At 41.5% G+C, this 26,054-nt stretch overlaps 1 protein-coding gene across 1 annotated transcript in view; it reads right to left on the bottom strand.

Annotated features, from left to right (window-relative positions):
* The window catches only part of Col9a1 (collagen type IX alpha 1 chain), an 85,158-nt gene that overhangs the window by 46,241 nt on the left and 12,863 nt on the right, over nt 1-26,054 (bottom strand). Inside the window, 13 exon segments of the mRNA XM_042055761.1 lie at nt 671-724; nt 3,188-3,244; nt 3,985-4,017; nt 4,679-4,732; nt 5,907-5,960; nt 6,335-6,358; nt 8,418-8,453; nt 8,652-8,705; nt 16,976-17,038; nt 17,154-17,189; nt 17,516-17,590; nt 18,966-18,989; nt 19,712-19,795. Coding sequence (XP_041911695.1) covers nt 671-724; nt 3,188-3,244; nt 3,985-4,017; nt 4,679-4,732; nt 5,907-5,960; nt 6,335-6,358; nt 8,418-8,453; nt 8,652-8,705; nt 16,976-17,038; nt 17,154-17,189; nt 17,516-17,590; nt 18,966-18,989; nt 19,712-19,795 — 648 coding nt within the window.

Genomic DNA, 26,054 nt, shown 5'->3' with positions numbered 1-26,054 from the left:
TTTTGGTTTTTCGAAACCAGGATTCTCTGTAGCTTTGGAGCCTGTCCTGGAACTAGCTCTTGTTGACTAGGCTGTCCTCCAAGTCACAGAGATCTGCCTGCCTCTACCTCTGCCTCTGCACCATCCCCTAATCCGAATGCTGGGATTAAAGGCATTCACCACCACTGCCCAGCCTAGATTCCACATTTCTAACCGGATAATATTGCTAACTTCCAGCTACTTCAAGTCAAAGCTATGGTGAAAAGAGATGAGAAATAAACAGACAAATTAGTTCAGGTCTAGAGAAGTGGACTTCAAAGCCAATTATCTATTAAATCCCACGTTTCTGACTTTCAAAACACTTGTACATCTTTACAGCTATCATAAACTCTGGGGAAGTAAAAGAACTAGTGACATAGTGTCTGGCTGTCATCAGCTTTGATTAAAAAATCAAATATGGCCTATTTGAAACAAAGAAAATGCAGTCAATATGGGGCAAATAGGCAAAAAAACGGCATTTTCTTTATCATTTCAATAACTGAACAGCTTAGAATACTGTACTTAGAATACACAAGCATTTACTTTCCAAAGAAATAACACATCACACTTTACTACTCCTTAGAATTCCTTGTGGTGGACAGTCACACTGTCTCTTAATCACATTGGCCCTCTAAACGCTCATTTCCCTTACCTTGTGTCCTTGTCGTCCCGGTTCACCAATTTCTCCTTTTGCCCCTTTATGACCCTAACAAATATAAAAAATAAAAAATAATAAAAACAAAAGTAAATGAAGCTGCATTGGGTTTGATGTCAAAAGTGGCCAGAAGGCTCCTAAAATTGTTCTGCCTCTCTAAATCTGTGTTAAAATACTATGAAAAAAGATTACATCACAAAGCACAACACTGCCTTGGAAGCTTTACTAGCACCATGTACATCATGTGACTCATGTATACAATAGGTATCAGCTTTATTTATTCATTTATCAGGAGGATAACACTCCTCTAGACTAACAACTGCTCTGCCACTCAGTTCAGCAGCAAGGTGATACCCATTTTGGCTTCCAGTTTCCCTGCCTTCCCCACCAAGTTTAGCTTTGAAAGTCTCCAGCAGAGCCGGGCGGTGGTGGCGCACGCCTTTAATCCCAGCACTCGGGAGGCAGAGGCAGGCGGATCTCTGTGAGTTCGAGACCAGCCTGGTCTACAAGAGCTAGTTCCAGGACAGGCTCTAAAAAAAAAAAAAAAAAAAAAAAAAAAAAAGCTGCAGAGAAACCCTGTCTCGAAAAACCAAAAAAAAAAAAAAAAAAAAAAAAAAAGAAAGTCTCCAGCACAAGAAACTTAACCCTTTCAGAAGCTGCCCAGCCTTGCTCCCTGACAACCACGTTGAAATCTCGTTTGCCTGCTCTATGGCCAGCTCCTTCCGTGAGGTAGAGGAAGGGCTGGCGTGAGAGTAAGTGTCTCAGAGGCAGGGTTGCTTCCTTCCTTGGTGGGAAGTGTGAAAGAGAAGGGGCAAAGAGTGAAAACAAACGCTGAACCCCAGCAGGGGAGTGGGGGTCCCAGCTGTGCCAATCTCATGTGGGCTGGGAACGGTAACACCCAGCAAACTGTGAGACGAGTTCTCAGATTAGCTCTGCTGGAACTTCCACCTCTTGTAGTGATATTGTGTTTGTGTTTTTACAAATCAAGCTTGTCTGAAGATCAGAGTGCAGAGCTAAGCCACTAGAGGCCAGGGAGTGGTAGCACACACCTTTACTCCCAGGACTCATGAGACAGAAGCAGACGAATCTTTGTGAGTTCAAGACCACCCTGGGCTACACGAGATTGAATCAGTCTAAAAGAAACAGAGTTCACGCAAAGGTGATCTCAGCCCTTGGGATCACAGGCTTTTAATCCCAGCACTAGGGAGGTGGAGACAGGAGTAATATGGCTGGGTGGAGAGAGGAATACAAGGCAGGAGGAGACGGGAACTCATTGCAGTCAGAGGTGCAGTCTAGACAGTCTGAGGAGACAGTCATTGGACAGGATTGCCCTTTAGGTATGAGCAATGGTAGAGGTGAGAACTCTCTAGTGGCTGGCTGCTCTGTTCCTCTGATCTCTCAGCTTTCACCCCCTAACATCTGACTCTTGAGATTTTATTATTAAAACCAATTAAAATTCATTCTGCAGCCTCTCTCAGGTGTTTTGGAAAAATAAGTCACCTCCCATATAAGTCTAACCCTTCCACAGCATTGCAATTGAGAGAATTCGCCAAATTGCAATTAGAGAAAATGCTTTCGAAACCTGTGCCTCTCAGCCCAGCATCTTCCAAGCAGGAAGGGTCTGGAATTTCTCAAAATCACTTCAGATTCAGAGAATGGAGGGGAAAGCAATTGTTTTTTCTTTCAAAAGAGACATTTTTAAGTATCATGATGGCAAAGTAAGAGAGAGAACCTTCAGGAAAATCTATTCTGCACAGGTTCCCCCAATTATTTTTTTTACCATGACATTCTCAAATTCTCATCTACACAGTGTATATACACAGTCTCCCTCTGATGTAGGTGGGTCATCTATGTGTTACTTTCATTGCTTAATAAAGAGACTATCTTGGCCTTTTAATAGGGCAGAAAATTAAGTGGGCAGAGTAGACAGAACAGAATGCTGGAAAGAAGGCAATGAGGCAGACGCCATAGCTCTCTCTCTCTCCGAGATGGAAGCAAGTTAGAATCTTCCCAGTAAGCCACCACCTCGTGGTGCTTCACAGATTAATAGAAATGGGTTAATCAAGATGTGAGAGTTAGCCAGTAAGAGGCTAGAGTTAACGGGCCAAGCAGTATTTAAAAGAATGCAATTTGTGTGTTGTTATTTCAGGGCATAAGCTAGCCAGGCGGCCGGGAGCCTGGCAGCAGGAAGCGGCCCACAGCTCCTTCTACATCCCTCCACATCCCTACCTCCATCTTCCCCTATAGGAGACAAACATCCAGTCTTGCATTTTATGTTCAAGTTTCCTGGCCCAGTGCATGCTGGGAGCATTTCCTCCCTAACTACAGACATTCTGTAACTGAACACATGTACCTCGGTAGGGGCACTAGTTAGATTTTCCAGGCTGAATTTGTGCCACAGACAGAAAGAGCAACAGCAGACTTTACTAATCTAACCGAGACCAGTGGTTAAATGTTGCCCCTCTTTCTCCACGTATCACACTACTGAAGATAAAGTAATGGAATTATTCTTACCCGCATGCCTGGGAGGCCTGGGTATCCAGAGCGACCTGGTGGGCAGGAATTGGGGCACTGACAAAGAGAAGGGGAGAGGTTAACTAGAGCACTCACTTTGTGAAAATGAGAAATATTTTTCCAAGGAGTCCAGCAACAGAGCCCCCAAGGCAATCATAATCATTAAACAACTCTGAATATCCCCTTCCTCTGTTTTTCTTTTAAATATAGAAAAGCATGAAGAATTCAACAGTCATGCTGCCACGTGCTCATCTTCCACATGCTACATCATATTTATTTCAGATCTAATAAAAGAAGTGAAATTCTTTAGACAGTAGATTATAGCAGGACCTAATCTGGCCTCTTCCTTCTCCTCTGAAACAGCGCCATCCTGAGGTCATAGCCTTTCACCGTAGACCAAAACCCCATCAGTGCAGTTTGCCATTGTTGACTACTCATCTATACATAAAGCATCTTCCAAAACTGGAGTACTCCCATGGGAAATCACACCTCGAGCATAGAGCCGAAGTCCTGAACAAAAACAGCGACCCTTCTCCAGTGAAAACCCTTGTATAGCCTGAGAACACATGAGCAGCCAGTCTATACAGCTCTGCCATCTAAGTTAAAGGAGAACATGGAGGCCAAGCAAATTCCAGTCAGATCATTTTAAAGACAGCTCATCTGAAGACTGCATGGTCTTTAAAACTATTATGTTGTACATATGTATAAGACACCACGATTAAACTCATTGTTTCATATTAATAGATACTAATAAGAAAGAGTTACAAACCATATTGTAATCAGAGGAAAAATCTTACCAATGGGTCTCCATCATGAAATCCAATTGTTCCCTAAAGTAAGTAAAATACAAAAAAATGAGAATAAAACTAGATGATTTACTCTAATTCATGAATAATAGAAATTTCAAAATATATTTTGTAATATATAACAAGCGTGCAAAAATATAATAAGAGTATTGATTTTATAAAATGCAAATAAAAATAGAAGGATGTATGTTACTATTTGAAGATTTACTGATGGGAGATTCCTTCAGCGATCCCTAAACTATAGTTGGTTAACTCTTTGGGGAGAATAAATAACTGACAATATAGAAAGTAGGGAACTCTGGCACATCAATGAAAACATAGAGTATCACATACTTAAACTATTGCTTTTATTTCTACTATAAAAAAAACTTAGAAAGAACTAATTCGCATGAAATGCTTCTTCTTGTGTCAACGTTTTAAGCTCTTAAGAAATCACAACTATCAAAGGCTGCAGACAAATAAGACCTCTCTGGGAAAGCATTGTTTAGATTATTGTGGTTCCTCTACTTTTCTGGCTGTAAAATGAACCAGACTGAGTAGATTAAAAAGAAAAAGAAAATAGATGAAAACAGTAGCCATTTGGGAAATGCAGAACAATGACTTAATAAATATTTCCACATTTGTTTCTAAGATTTCTTCAGTTCCTGCTCAGATACAAAAGAAATTTAAGCTGGAAATTACTTACACTGGGTCCTGGGGGGCCAGGGGGGCCTGGTGGTCCTCTTTTCCCAGGGTCACCCTAAGTCATTTCAAAATAGAGACACAGTAGTTGCACAAGATTCAGAATACAGTTCATAAAACCAAAGAGCCATGAGAGAAAGGCACTGCTAGAAAAGTCAAGCAGAACTCAGGCAGGCGTGAACCTACCACCAAAACCCAATCAGTTGTCCAACACCAGGCAAACGAAATTCTGGTCTTACCAAGGTAGAAAAGAAAACAAAGAAGACACAGAAAAGGGGTGCAGATATCAAAGCAGCTATCTATAGGATGATCCCTCTACCTACTTTAAACACGAATCAGAAATCCCATGGACTCATCCAGTTGGTTTACAGAACAGAGTAGCCAGTATTGCTAGTGTCTTTCAGATAATTAAAGGGAAAGAAAGCATGGACCCAGCCCAAAACTGAGAGTGGAGGGCCCATGTCTGCAAAGCCATGTCTTAGTTCTGCCGTCCCCTGGTCTGGGCTGTCACTGAACTCTTGCAATGGACACTGAACCAAAGGTAGCTAAATTAAAACAATCCATTCAGATGAAAGTGGATTCAAATTACTCTGAATGCCCTACTTTTACTATTGGTACATTTTCTTTCTTAATATTTTACATAAAAAGTTAGAAACAACATAATTATTTTAAATACACAATCATTTGTTATTATTCATTCATTTGTAACATATATGTAAGTAACTTTGTATACAGGAAACACACGTATAGAACAAGAAAGATACATCGCGTTTGACTCCTCCCCTCAATGAGGTCATAATTTCTCCGCTTCTCATATCAATACTTCAACATTTTTAAGTGTTTATAGAATATCACATGAAACACTTTTTATCAACAATTTTCTCAGTCAATTTCAGTTTCTTTCTGTTCAATTAGAATTAAATCCTGGCTATAATTTAATGCTTCTAGTGTGGTATTTGTGGTGATAACTGAGTGCTATTGTTTAATTTCATATAGATAATTTAACAGAAAAGACACTGGAGCCCAATCCTAGATGAAAGTGTAATAATGGGATAATATCTTTAATTTGAAACTCAATCTGCTGCAAGTTAGGAAGAAATGCTTAACTGGAATAAAATTCACCTACAGTGTTGGGAATTTCAGGGGGAGATGCACAGTGACCCCACTGCCTGCAACAGTAGCACCATCTTTCAAGGGATCAAAGATTAAGCAAAAGGCACCATGGTACTTACACTAGGTCCTACACGGCCAAGTTCTCCAGGAAGTCCTGTGGTCCCAGGAGGACCCTGAAGTCAACAAATCAAAGGGACAATCTGATTTGTAATAGTGTTTACAGTCTATCGTAAATGTTATGAAAACTGATAAAGAACCGACTTAGAATCACCTATCTTTTCTCATGTTGGCTTGCAGTGAGACAATAATTCATTTAACAAAACTTTAATTATTTATCAGGAAACAGAAATTTCCTAAAGTGATCATTTTTTAATTGGTGTTTTTGTTTGGCAAAATAGTGACGCTGTCAATAGGAGCTATATAACACCATAGAGAAAAGTCTTTAAACCCCCCTGGTTAGAGTAGTAGGTATAGGGTTAGGTCAGGCTTTTAGAAATAGAGTATTTTCTAGAATGTGTGAAACTATAAACAATGAAATGATACGTACAGGGGGTCCTGGAATGCCACGGCCCTAAAAGATCAAAATAAAAATATTTATGGCTTGAGGTTTGAACATCGTATAAACATAGGTATAGACATGGCTCAGTTCACAAGAAGCTGAAACTCTTACACTGTGTAAACAGACAAGCAGTGCTCACTGAAAAGCGCTGGACGGCGGAAGCAATATCACTCTACCTCAGACAAAGCCAGGAGTTTGTTTCTGTCCCGGAAGCCTTGCTTTGATTCTATGCTTACCAGTACTGTTTTGCTAAGGATTTTTAAAAGAAAATCAATAAAGAAGACTTCTATGCTTGCCCTCACTCACAGAAGAAGTTATGTATGCTTGCCCTCACTCATAGAAGAAGCTATGTATGCTTGCCCTCACTGACAGAAGAAGCCATCTATGCTCACCCTCACTGACAGAAGAAGCCTTCTATGCTCGCCCTCACTAACAAAAGAAGCCTTCTATGCTTGCCCTCACTGACAGAAGAAGCTATGTATGCTTGCCCTCACTGACAGAAGAAGCCATCTATGCTCGCCCTCACTGACAGAAGAAGCTATGTATGCTCGCCCTCACTCACAGAGAGGCACATCACAACCAGATAGTCTAAAGATTTTCTTCATTTGTATAAGAAACCTCTATTAAAGACAACACAGCTTTATAGGTTGGGATATTTACACATTCCCACAAACAAGCTGTCGGCACAGAGGCAAAGGAGTAGCACTTTATCAGCAGTGTGGACTGGTTCTATGGGGAAGGGAGCTATTGATCTTATGGACATCCTGACCCTGCCCAACAGTAGGCAGCTCACACCCCTTCAATTCCAGCTCCAGGGAATCAAGTGCCTTCTGTCTTTGAAGAGACTTGCATGAGCAGAGTACACATAAACTCATGCACAAATAAAAATATTTTGAAAACAGATGTACCCCCTTTTAACAAGGATGACTATATTTCTGCACACTAACTTTAATAGATATTTAAATTAAATTGATTACACTCCTCATAATGGGATCTTTATGGAATATACTATTTAGTTTTAAAGATCATGACTTGACTCTCCCTTTCCTATATTTTTCCTATCCCTTTACTCACGCCAGACTATTCCAGGCTGAAGCCACATCTTACTTATCCTCCCCTCGCAATTCCCAGTGCAGAGTCTGGTATACAACAAACTCCAGCAAGGCAGAAAATGGGTGCTACTGGAGGTGGGCATGGAGAGCAAACCAAATCAGTCTCGGAAAAGCAAATATCACTTTCTTTTAAAGTTGTGTATTCTAGATTTCTATATAGAATTATACAAATGATATTTATATTGTAATAATTTATAATATAATAATATATGATTCTATAATAATTATATGGAATAATGTTTGTATACATGATGCAAAAGTAAAACTGTCACAGGGGACCAAGGCGACCAATAAAAAGAGAAAGGTTGATTAAAAAAAAAAAAAGGAAGCAAAGAAAGGAGAGCAAATGGGGAGAGGGCACAGACTGATGGGAACAGCAAGAACCGAAAACAGAGCCGAATCCTGCTGCACACGAAGATAACACTGCGCTTCTCTGGTGAAGAGCACATCTGTTGAGCAGCAGCTCATCTGCTGCGCGCTCATCAGACATGCAGCTGTGAGGGGCGTGACGCATCGTGAGACTTCAATCAGACCACACTTGGACCTTCGCTCAATGGTTCCTAGCACTGAGGCAGAAGCGCCAGATGCAGCTAGGCATTGTGGTTCACACCTCAGGAGGATCACTGTGAGACTAAATCCAGCCTGGGCTATGTAAGCTCCAGCCTGGGCTCCAGAGTAAGACTCCTTCTGTGATGGAGGAGGGTCTGAGAAGACCCTCCTCCATCGCTTCTGTCTCCAAAGAAAATCACATTGAGAAACCTCACCTGATATGGACGTCACTTTATCCCATACCTTTGACGGTATTTGGCCACAATCGTGGACTTACTGTACCTGATGGCTCATAGGCCCTTTGTCGTGTGTATTATGTAGGAAACTGCATCACAACTTTCTTCACACCGGGGGAATTTTACCTAAACATAGGTTTTCAGTTCTGTTGTTTTATCGCTACTAATACTTACCGGAAAACCACGAGATCCAGGCACGCCAGGTTCTCCCTAAAATAATAAAAACAGTTTCACTGTTCTTCTCTCTTTGAAGCATGAATATGAATATAAGAAAACTGAATAGATGCCGAAATCTTTAATCCAGTCTACCAGATGTTCAGCGTTTCAGTTGATTGGCAAACTTTCTCTTGAGGTGTTTTCGTTGGCATTTGAGGACATTACATAATTAACAGCAAGAGGCTGACTTACTTTTTGTCCCCTTGGTCCAACAGAGCCAGGGGATCCATCAGGTCCTGTTAATCCCTAATGAAGCAAGAAAATGATGTCAGCACTATCATAATAGCCCTAGAAAAACCACAGGGCAGAAAGTTTATATTTTACTAATTAACTGTAGGTTGGTTAGCACACGGATAACACAAGTATTTATCAAGTAACACTTTCTAACATATCCTTATTTAAAATGTTTAACATGGGATCTTCTTTTGACTTCTCATTTTTTGAAAATTTTATGATTTAGTAACTGCAGTGCCCACAAGTTCAATAATTTAGTGAAATTTTTAAATCTCTGCTTTGAGAAAATGCAATGTTTTCAGTTTTCTCCGGTTGAGTCTGATGGGCTTCGACTCCGCCCCTTTGCTATGTTTATGTATCTACTTTACTTCACCTACAAAATATTGTATGTTTTCCTAGATGTGGGTCAATAATGTTTTGAAAGCTAATGCAATGTTTTCTTAATATAAATTAAATACAAATAATTTTATTATCACTTAGAGCCACCTTAAACCCTTCAGCCATCTTCTAGCAACAACTTAGTGAAGAATATTAACTTTTAATTTAAAAAAAACTTGAAAGCATGCATTTTCCTTAGTAAAAACATATGACAATGTGTGTTATCTGCTAGGTATAGCTTAAGCCTAGTATATATGCCTAGCAATCATATTCCATTCTAAGATGTAATAAATGTATATTCTATCTATTATTTTCTATTAATAATTATTTAACCATCTTATTCAATATAAAAGTAGAGATAAAACCATGGTAATACTGCATGCAGTCCACATTTTCCACATTTGACAGATAAATTTCAGTTTTTACTATTTTTCTGTTTAATCCAGACATTTTCAGATGCTGTCTTTATAATGTTATCATGAAATTCTACGTTCCCAGAGATAAAAATATGTGTGCATATATGTGTATGTGTATTTATGTATACATGCATATAAATATCTCACAAAGTCTATATCATCAATATTTGAAAAATATTCATTGAGGTCTCCTAAAACTACAGAAACCCTGTCTATACTGGATTGCCAAAATTCATGTCAAATATCAAATAATGCTTTTAGGCAATTTATAAAAAGCTTGCGGTCTGTACTTTTTATTTTTTATTTTTAATTATGTGCATGTGTGTGTCTGTGTGTTGATATATGAATGCATGTGTCCCCAAAGAAGCCAAAGGAGAACAACAGATTTTCCAGAGCGAGAGGGGCCAGTGATTGTGAGCTATCCAAAATAAACCCTGTGAAGCAAACTCTGATCCTCTGCAGAATCAGGGAGTTTTAGCTTCTGAGTCTACCATCTACTAACATTTTCACACTTTTTTTTCTTATCAAGTCCTCTAGCAATTCCATAAAGTGAACCAAAGAAATTAGAGAGGAAAAAATAGAAAATGTTAGTTACTGGAAATTTATTAACAACAAAAATTATTAAACATATATAATTTTTAGGATGTCTGTTTTCATTTTCCCTAGCCAAATTCTAAGACTATGTATAAGGTATGAGCAAGAGCTATGATAGCATTAATTGCTGAACGCTAAAATGAATGAAACGTTTGCCTTCCCAGACTTAGCAAAGGCACCGCACGTCCAGGGGGGGCTCTCTCAGTGTATTTTGCACACACATTTTAAAAACCTTGGGGCATATTTAGTGGATGCTCTAAGTCCCACTTCCTGTATCAACTTCAAAGACAACTCCTGGTCAGTTTTCCTACACAAAGTCAACTTCTTCATTTTGTAACTGGAATAATTGGAACAGCAGAGGATCAGAACTACTATGTATGTAATATATTGAAACATAATCAAGGGAGTGTTAGATACCCTGAGGGCTGTTCCAGGTTACTCATATTCATAATACCTTCCATAGGATCTTCACAATTATGTCTAAAGTTCTTTGAACTAAGCTGAAAGCAGATTTGGTGTTGGGTGTTGCAGTAAAGTCTGTTATGAAATAACTAGAAAAGACTGAGCCTGCCAAGTGCGCTGGTTCATGACTGTAATGTCAGCAGTCAGGAGTCTGAGGAGAGAAAGCTACTAGTTCAAAGCCAGTTTGGGCTACATTCAAGTTGTTTGGCTGCTATAAAGCAAGACCATGTCTCAGCAAAAAAAGGAAAGAGTGGAGAGAAGATGAGAAGCAGGAAGGGGAAAGAGAGAGAGGAAAAGAGAAAAGAGAGGAAAGGAGACAAAAGGAAGAAGAGGGGAAAGGACTCATACTCAATAGAGTCCTAGCACATTGCCCTGTGGCATCTAACACAGTCAATGCATAATGAATGAACACGTTAAATTTAGGTTCACCTTTTGGGTAGAAGGGTCCCTTTTATGTCCTCTTTGATTATTTGGCCCAGCTCTGACCCTACCCTACCTACTGCTGTAGGTTTATGCACGTTGCTTAGCTATACAGTGCTCTAATGCTATTCCTCATTCAGACAGGTCCCAGCAACCAAACATCTGGGCATTAACCACAGCATGACACTTCTTTGCCCCTTCAGATTTCTTCAATGAACACTGACCTTTCAGAATAATGTCTTAACCGACTACTCCTGCTGGGACACATCTCTCAGGGATGTAGGCTATGCCCATTCAAAGGGAAGAAAGCATTTAATGTCATGCCTGTCTGGTATCACATAACTGAACCACAATCACTATGCACACCTGTCTCGTGTGGTTCCTGTAAGAATTAAATACAGTTAACAGAGATTTCTGAGCACTCTGCAACAAACAGCACTTGCCATAACCTCTCTACTGAGTATTATCCATAAGAGTACCACAGCTGTCCTTTGGGTGTAAGGCTTTGGCATCTCTATTCTATATAAACACAAAAGAAAAGAAGACCCAACTTCAATAGGTGGGGAGAGAGACTGGGAATACATGAACACACACAACATGCACAATTTTCAAAATCCAATTTGCAATAAAAAACCCTCTAAATCTAATTTCAAAGAAATTACAGAGAAAAATCTCTCCAATGGCAGAGCAAACTGCCTTTATATGGGTGTTTACGCAGACCGAGCTCCATATAGAACAAGATTGGAGTTGTGCTCTGAGCCTTCCCATCACCATTAGTCAGGGAATTCCTGTCCCCAGCATCCTGCCTCTTGCATCCTTCCAGCGCGCCAGCAGCTCAGCTACTGACAACAAAGTGTACTACTAAAAGCACAGCTGTAATGACAAACCTATCAAAATCCATTGCCCATGGGAAATGAAGTCCCTTTCTCAGATTTGAACAAACATCATCCAATAATCATTTCGGAATCATCACCAAAAATATGTGTAACTTTCACTATGAAATAAAGAGTAGAAGACAAATAGATTGGACATCAAGATCCCCGAGATCACTGTCAAAACAGTTCGTCCAAAGATTTCTTACTAGGTGTATTCTCCAGAAGCTAGGCAGAGGTGCCCGTGCCCTCTGAGGGACCTGTTACTCATTGTTCTCAAAAATGTCTTTCCTCAATGACTGTGAAAAGCTTTAATGTCAACTCAGTGAGAGAGCAGTAAGAAAACTTCCTAGTCCTGAGTGACCAAAAGAACAGTACTCAACTTCATATGGAAAAGCAAAAGATCCAGGATAGCCATAACAATCCTGTACAATGAAAGAATTTCTGGAGGCATCACAGTCCCTGACTTCAAACTCTACTATAGAGCTACAGTGCTCAAAAGAGCCTGGTATTGGCATAAAAACAGACAAAAGGACCAATGGAACCGAATCAAAGACCCAGATATTAATCCACACACCTATGACCACCTAATTTTGACAAAGAAGCAAAAAATATCAAATGGAAAAAAGAAAGCATATTTAACAAAAGGTGCTGGCATAACTGGATATCACGTAGAAGAATGGACATAAATCCATATCTATCACCATGCATAAAACTCAAGTCCAAATGGATCAAAGACCTCAACATAAAGCCAGCCACACTGAATCTCATAGAAGAGGAAGTGGGAAGTACACTTGAACGTTTTGGCACAGGAGACCACTTCCTAAATATAACCCCAGTAGCACAGACAGTGAGAGAAACAATTAATAAATGGGACCTCCTGAAACTGAAAGCTTTCTGTAAAGCAAAGGACACAGTCAACAAGACAAAACAACAGCCTGCAGAATGGGAAAAGATCTTCACCAACCCCATATCAGACAGAGGTCTGATCTCCAAAATGTACAAAGAACTCAAGAAATTGCTCATCAAAAAAAAATCCAATAAAAAATGGAATACAGACTTAGAGAACCCACAACAGAGGAATCTAAAATGGCTGAAAGACACTTAAGGAAATGCTCAACATCTTCAGAGAAATGCAAATTTAAACAACACTGAGATTTCATCTTACACCTGTAAGAATAGCCAAGATCAAAACACTGATGACAACTTATGCTGGAGAGGGTGTGGAGTAAAGGGAACATTCCTCTATTGCTGGTGAGAATACAAGCCAGTACAGTCCCTTTGGATATCAGTTTGGTGATTTCTCAGAAAATTAGGAAACAACCTTCCTCAAGTTCCAGCAATACCACTTTTTGGTATATATCCAAAGGATGCTCAACCATGCCACAAGGACATGTGCTCAATTATGTTCATAGCAGCATTGTTTGTCATAGCCAGAACTTGGAAACAACCTAAATGCCCCTCAACTGAAGAATGGATAAGGAAAATGTGGTACATTTACACAATGGAGTACTACACAGCAGAAAAAAATAACGACATCTTGAATTTTGCAGGCTAATGAATGGAACTAGAAAATATCATTTTGAGTGAGGTAACCCAGACCCAGAAAGACAATTATCATTTGTATCACTCATAAGTGGTTTTTAAACATAAAGCAAAGAAAACCAGCTTACAAATCACAATCCCAGAGAACCTAGACAACGAAGAGGACCTTAAGAGAGAAACACATCTCCTGTTAGTTCTGTCCCACTGTCTCCATGGGTGAACGCACCGCTCACGGTCCTGACTTTCTTTCTCATGTTCTCTCTCAGAACTAACGGGAGATCACCAACTCCAGTTGGATTGGGACTGATGGAACATGAGACCAAACCAGACTCTCTGAATGTGGCCGACGGTGGAGGCTGACTGAGAAGCCAAGGACAAAGGTGCTGAGCTTTGACTCTTCTGCATGGACAGGCTCTGTGGGAGCCTTCTCAGCTTGGTTGATCACCTTCCTGGACCTGGGGGGAGTTGGGAGGACCTTGGTCTTAACATAGAGTAGGGAACCCCAATGGCTCCTTGGCCTGAAGAGGGAGGGAGGGGGAGTATGGGTGGAGGGGAGGGGAGGGAAGGGGGAGGAAGAGGGGAGGAGATGGAAATTTTTAAATATAAAAAAATAAACAAAAAAAGAAAAAGAAAAAAGAGAGAAACACATGGATCTAATCTACATGGGAAGTAGAAAAAGACAAGATCTCCTGAGTAAATTGGGAGCATGGGGACCTTGGGAGAGGGTTGGAGGAGAAGGGAGAGGCAGGGAGTGGAGCAGAGAGAAATGTAGAGCTCAATAAATATTTTAAAAAAAGAAGTCCTGAATGACTCTAATTCAAAGACTGAAGAATATGAAACATTAAAATACTTAGGAGCAATCACCGGGTGCCAATCGTCAACAATTTTCAACACTTACTATATTACATATCATTCTTCTTAGCTGGTAATTCCACTGCTACTCTTTTCCTCTATTCTTTCCATCCACCCATCTATTAAGAAGATGCTATCCAGCACATTCAGGGTGGTATGACTGCCAATGTATTAAGAACCTCATTTGCTTGAGGTAGAACTGAGTTGTCTAAATGAATTCAATAAATACAAAAGTCTTTGTTGTCTTAGCAGCTATGTAACTCTGGGTCTCTGAGGAAGTTATTTAACCCTATAATTTTTTTCATTTTCCTCTTTATTGGAAAAATAGCATTAGAACAACCTTTTTCCTAGGCTATAGTAAAGCTGAAGGGAGTATATTTGTGACAAAGCTTGAGAAAAATGACCCAAGTATATGAAAATGCCACAGCTAATTTCTTTCATGTATAAGGATGCCTAAAACACTGGCACATGTGTGGATTTTCTCCCTTTTCCCGCCTCTCTTTTTTTCTCTTTTGCTTTCTTCTTCTGTCCTGAGTTTCTTCTTATGGACATCTTTAGGAACAGAAGTAATCATCTAACAAGCTCATACAGCTTCCAGTATTGAAAAATGGTGTCTTTTTCACATCCTGGGTGTTTTTCCCACACTCTTGTCTATAAATATAGACAGAACAAACCAACCTATAACTGTTTTCCTAGTCTACTACTACAAAATTCAGAACACTTTTGTTTGTTTGTCCAAATGGAAGCATAACTTTTAAAAAGAAAAAAATAATTACTTACAATTTGAGATTAAGAAAAAAATAAAATAAAAAAAACTATTAAGCAAGTTTCAAAAGCACCACTGACATGAGGAACTGCCTGGGTCATTCATTATAGGTACCATGGTGCAAACCTGTAATTCTAGCACTTTGAGGAAGTATTGTGAATTCCAGGCCAGGCTGAGCTACACTGTAAGACCTTAGACACATAAACAAACAGACAGACTGAGGGACACTGAATTACAGCATGCTGCCTGAATTTAAATTAAACTTCAACAGGAAGACATGATTTTAGATAACTGTTTATGTTTCTAGCACAATTTTTAAAATTTAATCTGAAATTTTCTCTTCCTCCAAAAGGAAAGGCTGGTTGAAATTTCAAAAAAAAAAAATGTAGACAGGATCTCCTGAGTAAATTGGGAGCATGGGAACTTTGGGGGAGGTTTGAAGGGGAGGGGATAGGCAAGGAGGGGAGCAGAGAAAAATGTAGAGGTCAATAAAAATCAATTGTAAAAATTGTAAAAAAAAATTGTAGAGAAGAAATCAACTGATACTATACTAGTAGTTGAACTAGTGGCCTGGCATTTAAGAAACATTCTTACTAGGATCTGACAATTTCAAGTAATTCAATTTCAAAAATCTTGATAGCCAACAAGTTAGATAATCTCATTTGTAGTATCTGAACATGAATTGATATTATCCATACATTAATCCACAGGAGCTAGCTCATGTGTTGCCATATTTGAAATGCACACAAGAAAAAGAAAAATCAGACTAGCAGCTTTGAACTGTAAAACAAAGGGTGTCTCCTGACACACTAAATAATACACAAATAGACATCTGTACCAAGTTAATCACAACAAAATACACATGTCTGAGTAACAACTAAAATCCAGCCAGCCAGTTGCTTCTCTCAGAACAATGAAGCTTTGTTCGGCACTAGCAAAACTTCTTGGAAATAACAAGTATAGGTTTTGAGGTGCTGACTTTCTTCAGAAAAGCCTTTGGGTTTTGTAAAAACAAGTAAGGGATAGTTGATTGGAGAGAGACTTGAGGAATCCTAGAAAGTAAATGTCATCTCTTTGCAACCCAGAGACAGACAAATGTCAAGTCCTGATAAAGGACCAAATCAGCTATGAGTAGTGGGCATGGAGAGAGGATGCTGAGAACTGGGAGCTGCTTCACTATGGAGAGGTATTATTTACCATATAACTGAGCATCTGAACATCTTCTCAAACCAATCCTTAGCTACCTGTTTCCCAAGCTGATTTTCAAGTTTTTGGGTCTCTGTGTTGACCATTCCCTGCCCCTACTATATCCGTGCACACTCCTCCACTCACTCTGAACAAATTTTCATTTTTTTATATTACTGGGAACTGAAATACTTCCTGTTCTTTCCTACTTCCACCTTGATTTCAGCCAGATTTTTTTCTAATTTTTGTTTTATTATTCCGTGTGTTTTGCCTGCATGTACCCCTGTACCACATTCATGCTGTGTTCCCAGAGACCAGAAGAGAACCCTTGGGATAGTTGTGAGTTGCCATGTGGATGCTGGGACTAGAACCCCTGACGCTCTTAACCACTGAGCCATCATCCAACTCCATCTTTCTAATTAATCCAGGGAGTGTCAGAGGAAAGCAGAGCTCATCTACTGTGAGACCTAGCCCTCCAACCACCAGCACCTACACGCCGCCACCTTCCTCCCTATGCAGGCAGTGGAGGTGCGCGTTCGTATGGTGAATAGAGAGAGACTGTTAGAGACGGGAACCCATAAACTCACCACTTTTCTGAGATGCCAAAGCTCTGTGCTGTGGAACCCTCCCGTGACATTTTGCAGGGTGCCACAGCAGCATGTTTCTCTCTCTCTCCCTCCCTCCCTCTCTCTCTCTCTCTCTCTCTCTCTCTCTCTCTCTCTCTCCTCCTCTCTCTCTCTCTCTCTCTCTCTCTTACACACACACACACACACACACAGACACTCTACTCACATCAGCGCCTGGTGTGCCTGGCTTGCCTGGCGCTCCTGGCTTGCCCGGGTCTCCAGGAGGACCCTAAGAAGGGGAGGCAGGAAAAGAAAATAAAGCAAATGTAAGATTCTTCAAACACACACAGCTACACACATATCTTAAGGAAGGAAGTGAGGTGCCATGACGCCAATCAACTTACCGGAGGGCCCACGGGACCCTTTGGACCTCGGTCACCCTGGAGACAGAGAAAAGGGTAAAAGCAATAGGTAAGCAAGAGTAAGTAGCTGGGGACCCTCAGGACAGTCTTGGGCATGCACACCCCAAAATTATGGACCGAAGCCAGGGTGAGGGCCTAAAGATGGAAGTTCATGCCCCATGGGGCAACAGGTCCAGGTCTCCTCTCTAACAACCCCCGGTTACAGTATCCAACCCAGAACTTTCACTGGCGTCTCTTCTTGGGAGTGACAGGAAGGGGTCACAAGGTGCTTTCTAAAAATTCATTCAAAGCCAAAGAAGTATGGAAAAGGTCTGTCTTGTAGAACAAAGGAGATACAAACTTACATCAATGCCATCTATGCCCGGAACTCCAGGAGGTCCAGGAGGCCCTGGAGGCCCCTGCTCACCAGGAGGACCTCTCTGCCAAAAACAACGCACAGGGATTAATGAAGAACAATGGGCACCATCGAGAGCAACTGAGAAAGACCTCCCCAGCCCTCCACCCCCACACACCCCGCCAAGACTGCCTCTCTAATGGGATAAGTTTTTTAACCAAAATATAGTGTATTTCCACCTCCTATGAGATGCACTGTCCAGAGTGGAGTAGAATTGATGCCTACGAATAGAAGTTCACTTGGCCCCACCTTCTCAGAAGGCTTCGGCACGACGGGAATTGCGAAGAAGCGGGTATCTAGCATCCTCCATCCCCCAACAGAAACTAAGAAATGACTATGCGGGTCATTGATAGCATCACTGCAGGTCAGTTTTGTCTCGAATGGAGCAGGTCAGACTGGAGCAGTCCCGGGACAAACAGTTTCTTTACAGCTGCAAGCCTTTCTTTGTCCAGTAGATTGGGAGCTCGCTGCATGCGTGGGAGTGGGAAAGTGGGGGGGGGGGGGGGATTTAGGTTTGGGAGGTATGGCATGGTAGAGCCCTGAATTCAGGAGCCTGACTTCGTTTCACATGACACTCCCTGACAATAGGTGTTTGCGCCTTGCTTCCAAAGTTACACAAATTTCAGAAGGACCCTTCGCTTTGCGAGCCCTGTGTGTCCCTTGTCACAAGCAGGCTACTGTTTCAAAGGGTCTGCAGGGAATAATGGCGCCTCAAACGGTATTAATTTGTTGCTTTAGGGAATGTTTTCCCCCCTCTGCTTCTAGGGGGAGAGGGAATGGTGAGAAAAGAGAGAGAGAACAAGAAGGCTGCTTTCATCAAGGAAGACTTTGTTTTCCTGAACCAGACAGGTTACAATGGGGTCTCTGTAAGTGAAACCTCATACCTACCCTGGCCTCCCTGCCTGGCTGCTGCACTCTCCCTTGCCAGGGGTGGGGTGGGGAAAGACTAGGGAGACATTACTAGAGTTCTAATGGGATCCAGGACTGCCAGGCTTCATTTCTGAACTGCTAGCAAGATCTTGAGGTTTAGTGGTTTCCCTACTGTGGCAGGAGAAAGCTTGCCCGAATTTCTGCCTTGCCCATCAACCTGCCCTTGAATAGGACCGGGGTTGAGGGGAAGGATAAGTAAGCACCAGTAACAACAAACAAACAAACAAACGGGCAGATTTAAGCCCTCCAGTACTGTGCCTTTAGTGCCAGTGTTCGAGTGGGAGAAATGCCCCCCTTTCCCACATTAGTGGGTCACCGGAGATTCCAACTCAGACCCTACTTGCTGGAGAGACTCCAGGCTGCAGGGCAGCTGGCCAGAGAGCCCTAAGAGTGCTCTGCACCTTCTCACCATACAGTTGGAAAATGCAGCATTTTTCTTTTTTTTTTTTTTTTTTCCGTTCCCAGCTTACCTCGTCATCAGTGGTCTGGCTGGGCTGTAGACAAAAAGATGGAGAGAAAGTGAGCAAGCACCCGGCAAACCCACACACAACTTACTTGAGCAGCACAGAAGCAGAGCCCCGACAGCAGCAGTGGCAACCCAAGTACTCCAGGGCCCCAGGCAGTCCAGGCCATCCTGGTTGCTCTCTGCTAATCCTCTGGCGGGACTCTGCAACCTGATGCCTTCCAAGACTCCTAGACCCAGCTGAGTGGCACTTGGGCATTCAAATGCACCCGGAGTAGAGGTTGCAAAGGTGCCCCTGTTCCTCCTGTTTATGAATGGCCTGGAGAGGGTCCTGGGGATTGGAGGAGAGCTAACAGGTCTGGGAGGAGGGATAGAATGACAACGGTCCCCTTTAACCGTTTCCTGGTTAGCAGCTGCACCCAGACCTGAACGCACACCCCTCCTCAAGTGTGATTGCTAACTGTGCCAGGAGCCTGCCAAGGGTCTGTGCCTTACAGAGGAGCGGACCTCCAGTACTTCTGGAGATGCTGAGCTGCGGAGTGTGTCACTGACCTGTTCAGGGATCGCTTCTCTCACCCCCCACCCCCTCCCCGCGTTGCAAGAAGGACCTGTGTTTCTTTAATTCCAAACTAGTCAGTATAGCAAGGCAGACTCTAGGGAAAGAGAAAGTGGGAGGAGAGACCTAGAGAGATTGGTGCTGAGGAGAAGGTGAGGTGGGAAGAAGTGGCTTTTGCAGGTGGTTCAAGGACTCACCGTGCTTCTGACTGGCAGCTCATGACACGTTTCTCTCCTGGGTCTCAGTGGGTCGCAATGGATCAGCATCCACTGGAGTTCAAACTGGCGAGAGATGGGAAAGATGAGGTCAAAGAGGAGTTTTTCGTGGTTGTTTTTTTTAATATGGTCTATAATCCTTAGCAGAACAGCAAGCACAGCTCTTGATTTTTCCTGAGTAGAGTTTCTAGTGGAGATGTCTGGAAGCCTTTCCAAATTCCCTGCTCATTGGCAGGAGATGTCCTTAGCTTTGATTCGCTCCAGTGTAGCCCTAGCCTGGAAACAGACCATTGGCATTGGCTTCTCATTTCTTGTTGACTGAGGTTTTCTGTCCCACCCGGTCCTGCAGCCGTTAAGTCCCAAAGAAACACACAGAGGTCTACATTAATTATAAAACTGATTGGCCCATTAGCTCAGGCTTCTTATTAACTCATAACTTAATATTAGCCTATTATTCTTGAGTGCTGTGGGACAATGGTCTTTTATCCTGTCACTTGTATTATTTTTGATAAAATGCTGATTCGCCAGGAAATATAGGCATGGCGACCAGGCAGGAAATAGAGGCAGGGCGATGAGAACAGGAGAATTCTGGGAAAGGAAAGCTCAGTCTGGAGTTGTGACCCAGATGCAGAGTAAGCAAGATGTGACAGCCTCGCTGAATAAGGTACTGAGCCACGTAGCTAACATACATAAGAATAATGGGCTAATATAAGTTATAATAGTTAATAAGAAACCTGAGCTAATGGGCCAATCAGTTTTATAATTAATATAGACCTCTGTGTGTTTCTTTAAGTCTTAACGGCTGCAGAACTGGGCAGGACAGAAAACCTCAATCAACAATTTCTGTCCTCACCACACCCTCCAGAAGTCAATGCTATTAAAACATGGTTCAGGGATGCCCAAAGCAAACCCTGGAAACCAGGATTGCCATCTCCACAGGAAACACACTCGAAAACTTCACCTGGGAGATTAAAGACAGAGATAGCAAAAGGTTACTACAAAGAGAACAAATAGAAGAAAGAAAATTTATTCTTTTTTTTTTTTTTTTTTTTTGGTTTTTTCGAGACAGGGTTTCTCTGCAGCTTTTTTAGAGCCTGTCCTGGAGTTAGCTCTTGTAGACCAGGCTGGTCTCGAACTCACAGAGATCCACCTGCCTCTGCCTCCCGAGTGCTGGGATTAAAGGCGTGTGCCACCACCGCCCGGCCCAGAAAATTTATTCTTGAAGAAAACATCCTCCACAAAGTAGTGGAGAAATATGTGGTGGAGGAGAGTTCAAACTATTTCAATTCTGTATATGAGTACTCATGTTTGAAGAGAGACAGACTTTTAAAGACTTGAAATCTAGTCCTGACGACTTCTAATGCTCTCAGTAGACTGTTAAGGGAAGAAGATTAAAACAAGGAAGAAACAAAGGAAGCCAAGGGTTGCCAGGTCTAAATCTGAAGACAGTCTTAAATGAAAAGACAAGAAAACCTGCAAACCCCACCAGAAGCCGAAAGACGTGCTGCCCCATCTTCTGGGGAAGCAGGTTCCTCACTGTGCAATCGAAATCAGCTCCTTCTTTCTTGGTCAGTAAGTTCTATTGACCCTAGGCAGCTGGTTAGGTGGCCAGGTCTCAGATCTAAACACCATGGCCTTCTTTTCAGCCTATCATGATTCCCTTTCTTTCCCACCTGCCGAATGGATTCTAGAACTCCCAGCTCTAGAAAGGTATGAGATACCCGTTTCCCCACTGCTGCACGCGCACACATCCATAGTTGAGATTTGGATGTAGACAATGGGTGGAAAATGAAACCTGAGACAAAGCAAAGAGAAGTAGCCCACTTCCAAAAAATGTAAGGAGAGACAAGCTGAGGGTAAGCTCCCCTCTTATAAGGAGGTGAAAAACACAGGAGTCAAATGAAATAAAAACCCTGAGCAGTCATCAGGACAGACGTTAAAATGGAACATTATCTACAGGTTGCATGAGCACCGTGCTGTGCTGACTTACCAATAGAATGAAGACATTCCTCAAAAAATTTACCAAGCTACACAGCCTCTTAGAGTTAAAGAAACCACTTCAGCCAAACACTACCTTTATCAGACTAGTCTTGTATACTGGGAAAAAAATTATTTGAGTTTTACTTTCAGTTGCAATAGAAGCTTTAAAAGGAAGGTAAGAAGAAAAATTGAAATGAATTTTGACTTAATGACAGCGGAATGCATGTCATTTAAGGTTGGGCACAGACAAAGTGTGAAAAAGAAATCAACTCACTTCTAGCAGCTCATATAGCTGAGAAAGGGCAGAAGGTTTCTAAATTTCCCAAATAGTAAATTAATAGTTTTTCTTCTACACCTCCCAATATTTCTTTCTTTCTTTTTTTTTTTTTTTTTTTTTTTTTTTTTTTGGTTTTTTGAGACAGGGTTTCTCTGCAGCTTTAGAGCCTGTCCTGGAGCTAGCTTTTGTAGACCAGGCTGGTCTCGAACTCACAGAGATCCGCCTGCCTCTGCCTCCCGAGTGCTGGGATTAAAGGCGTGCACCACCACCGCCCGGCCTCCCAATATTTCTGAATAATGCACACTATCTCCATAATGTGTCCTATTTTTGATATAAGTAACCAATATATTTGTCAACTGATCATCTATATTAAAGAGGGATAGAAGCAAGAACTAAACATTAAAACTGTACCTGTTCAATTCTATCATCTTCTAGAACCACCAGAGCTAAGCTAAGAACCTTTCATCAAAGAGTCAAAACTTTCCCCATTTTGTGTGCTCGTTATAGAAACACAGCCAGAAACAGCCTCTGAGGATCAACAGCTGTGCCTATATGCAACTGCGTATTCACATGCATGGCAAAATAGCACATGGGAAAGAGAATTATCATTCTTTTTCTCCAACGGACTACATAAACGTTTAACCAGAATACAAAAACATATATCCCTCATCCCCAATCTTCAAAATAGAAGACTACACCACACAATTTTATTCACTAAGACCTGTGTGGATTGGTCATGCAAACTCGGTATGCACTACAGGTCCATGAAATACTAGTTTTGAAAAGTGATCACCCTGAGGAACATTGATCAGATGGCTATCCGGGGAATGTAGATCCTTCGCTGAGATAGTTCCTCAAAGTTACCTCTTCCAGACCTGAAGTTATTCTTTAAGCTGTCATCCTAAAATTGTAAAACGCTCTGGATAAATTGCTGCACCTGTTTAAATATGCAGAAAATGCGATTGGCACAAAAAATGGAGAAATGAAATGTATTTCATCTGTGAATACAAGCTGGGCTGTTCAAAGTGATCAAGGGTTTCCGAACGCATCTGCGTATCCACATAAACACCTCCTACGCACTAATAATCAGCTATACAACAACCATTTTTTTGGCGAGCAATATGAATTCCAATTTGCATGCTAATTATTTTGAAGGAAGATTGGCAGAGCGCTTTTGTAACAGTCACTTTCATTATGCAGCCAAAATGCTGATTTCTCATTTTCATACCTGGGATCCTTGTGCTCTTTGAATATTCCCCGACAAAACATACGTGACAAACATTTTACCGTAGGCTTTCAGTCAACATTTCAAAGCCCAGGATAAAGCAAGCACTGAGGAGACAGGGTATGGAAGCCAGATAGCACCCGCTGCACAAACAGTTCCCAGTCTATAAGATGAGGAAAATGTGAATAGAGAACTAGAACATTCTATTATGAAGGCAAGCATAATGCACCTCAGGAAAGGCCGTTGTTTGCAACAGGAAATTCTTCTCCTTCTCTCAGGGAGAATAGGATGATGTGAGTGGAAAGTCCTCACACCTGTGAAGATTTGGCCTTATCCAAATGTTTCATCTCTAAAAACCCTTGAGAGAATTACATTTCTGAAGCGAGGGTAGTGCTCAGCTAATGGAATGACATTAGCAATGGGGCCCAGATGCCAACCCTCTAGTCTTTATTAATCGTGTAACAACCATGGCTACTTATTTTGCTAGGCTGTTGAGAAAGATTAAGCATTTGAACTCAATTCCAGCTTACTTAGAACGGTACAAGTTGTGACTTTTGTTAACAGAATTATTTTGACAATTTGCTGGTACTAAGCACCTAAGCTATTTTTTGCTGACAAGATCAAACCTTCATCAAGCTGTCCGGTCAATGCTGAGGGTTCAGATCTTATCCTGATGTACCACTTTTGCTGAGATGTTGCCTTCTTCTATCATCAAGAAATGTCTCCAGATGACACTTCCTAGGCACAGAGCAGGAAGTTCTGAACTGCCTCAGAATCAAGAGTCTCCCCAACTCTGTGTAAAATGAGTCATGCAGTTCAAACATAGTGCTGGAAATAGAATTAAATATGGGCAGAATGGTGACAGGAGAAGATGTCCTACGTGGAGTTAGCACATTGGGAATATATTCACTTACTAAATTGTCTGTTTGGATATAAACAACATGGAAGACACAAAATATTACTTAAGGATGTATATGTACTGAAAAAATATTTTTAGCAATACTGCTAAAGCGCGTGAGATGGTAAAATGTTTTCCTGGCTAAAGCCATCATGTAACACATAATATAATATGTGAATGGTTCCAAATGGCAAGTGAGATTTTCCCAAGCAGCGATGAAAGACTAAACCCAGGGTTTTGGAGAGAGGGACTAGTACAAAGCCCATGGGTAGGAAAGACTATGCAGAGGGGAACCCGGATTAGCTGAGGCAGAGCACGCATCAGGGCTTTCCACACTATGAATTCTAAGCTGAGGAATTTCAATACTCGAGTGTGAGCATCAAAGATTTTTCTTCAGTGGATAAATATGGTAACAAGTGGGTGGAATTTGAAGGGAGTTTCATGAAGAGTCCGTTGATCATGCATGTCTGATACTTCAGGCAGGAAGCTATTACAGTAGGCTTCAAGAAGTCCTACATACTGCGCTATTGACAATGCGTCTGAAGGTATCTGCCAAGCGGAAATAAATCCCTCTCCTAATTCCACAACCTGTCCGGCTCCTGTTCAGTTATCTGCACAGAGCTCAAAACAATCTACACTCGGTCTCACACGCCTCTCGTTTGCTCTTGAATCCTTTCCAACTTGATTTCCACTCCCACTAGGCCAGCGGATCTTTGATCCAACCACTCTCATGGGTCTCTAAAACCAACAGGCAACTGTCAGTCATCCTCTTATGTGACGTATCCAGCGTTTGAAACAGTTCTTGTGTCATTCGCTTTGAATCAGTCTTTCCCCTCAACTTTCGGGACACAAAGATGTACTTCACTTTGCTATTACAGCGCCCCCCCCCCTTTTTTTTATTAAGTCTTCCTTATTGTGGCAATAATCCTGGACACCTCAGAAGTCAGTCTTCAGTCCTACACTTATGGCTTGACTTGATGGTTTTCATACTGCATAAATTTTCACAGCTCCCAGGGTTCAGTTCCCATATGATCCTGGCTCATAAATGCCAAAAGCTCACAGCTAACAGCCTGCTCACTGTCTTCCCTCAGAAGCTTAATGACATGACTCTGCAACCTCATTGGCTGTTTCTCATTTCCTCTTCTAGTCTCCCTGCTTTGCAAGCAGCACTCAAATATCAGGTAACACCCATCCTTGTCCCTTGTCACTCATGTTCTCTCTTCCTGCAACCTTTCTCTCTAAGGTATCCTCAGGCCATTACCTCAGGTCCTTAAAGCTGCCTCAAAAGTGTTTATCCCTGAATGAGTACCAGCTCATTCCATTTCGCTTTTCTTGATAACATTTTATGATTTCCTGGTACACTACTAACTATTCAGCTCCTCCTTGTGCCTCTCCCCAGAATGTAACCTCCATTTAGGTGTTAACTTTTTTATTTCTTAGTCACCTAAAGTATACCTGTAACTTAGTAAATATTTTTTTAAAAAAATAGTTGTTTAACATTAATAACAGCCGGGCATGGGTGGCAAACACCTTTAATCCCAGCACTTGGGAGATAGAGATAGGCAGATCTCTGTGAGCTCAAGGCCAGCCTGGTCTTCAGAGTAAGTTCCAGGACAGGCACCAAAGCAACAAAGAAATCTTGTCTCGAAAAAACAATTTAGAAAGGAATATTAATAACAGAACACAAGGATTGTACATTGCTTACATCCCTTAAACCTTCCTACATTTCTCAAATGCCAGAAATGCTGATTACAACATCAAATATCATTTTCCCAGGTTATTGTTCATGAACCTCACACTGTTTTCACATTTGCGTGTAAAATGACCCGGTGCTACAGTGTAAAGAAGACAGAGAGCTCCTCTAGCCATGGTTTCTCCCACTCAGGCATTTTTCTCTAAATCTGAAGGAAAAAAAAATTATAGCAAGGCCTCAGAGATACACTTC

The sequence above is a fragment of the Arvicola amphibius genome, chromosome 9 (genome assembly GCF_903992535.2).
Source record: "Arvicola amphibius chromosome 9, mArvAmp1.2, whole genome shotgun sequence".
Classification (NCBI taxonomy): Eukaryota; Metazoa; Chordata; class Mammalia; order Rodentia; family Cricetidae; genus Arvicola; species Arvicola amphibius.
Note: the sequence above shows the minus strand (reverse complement) of the source record. Positions and strands in the feature narration are given on the sequence as shown.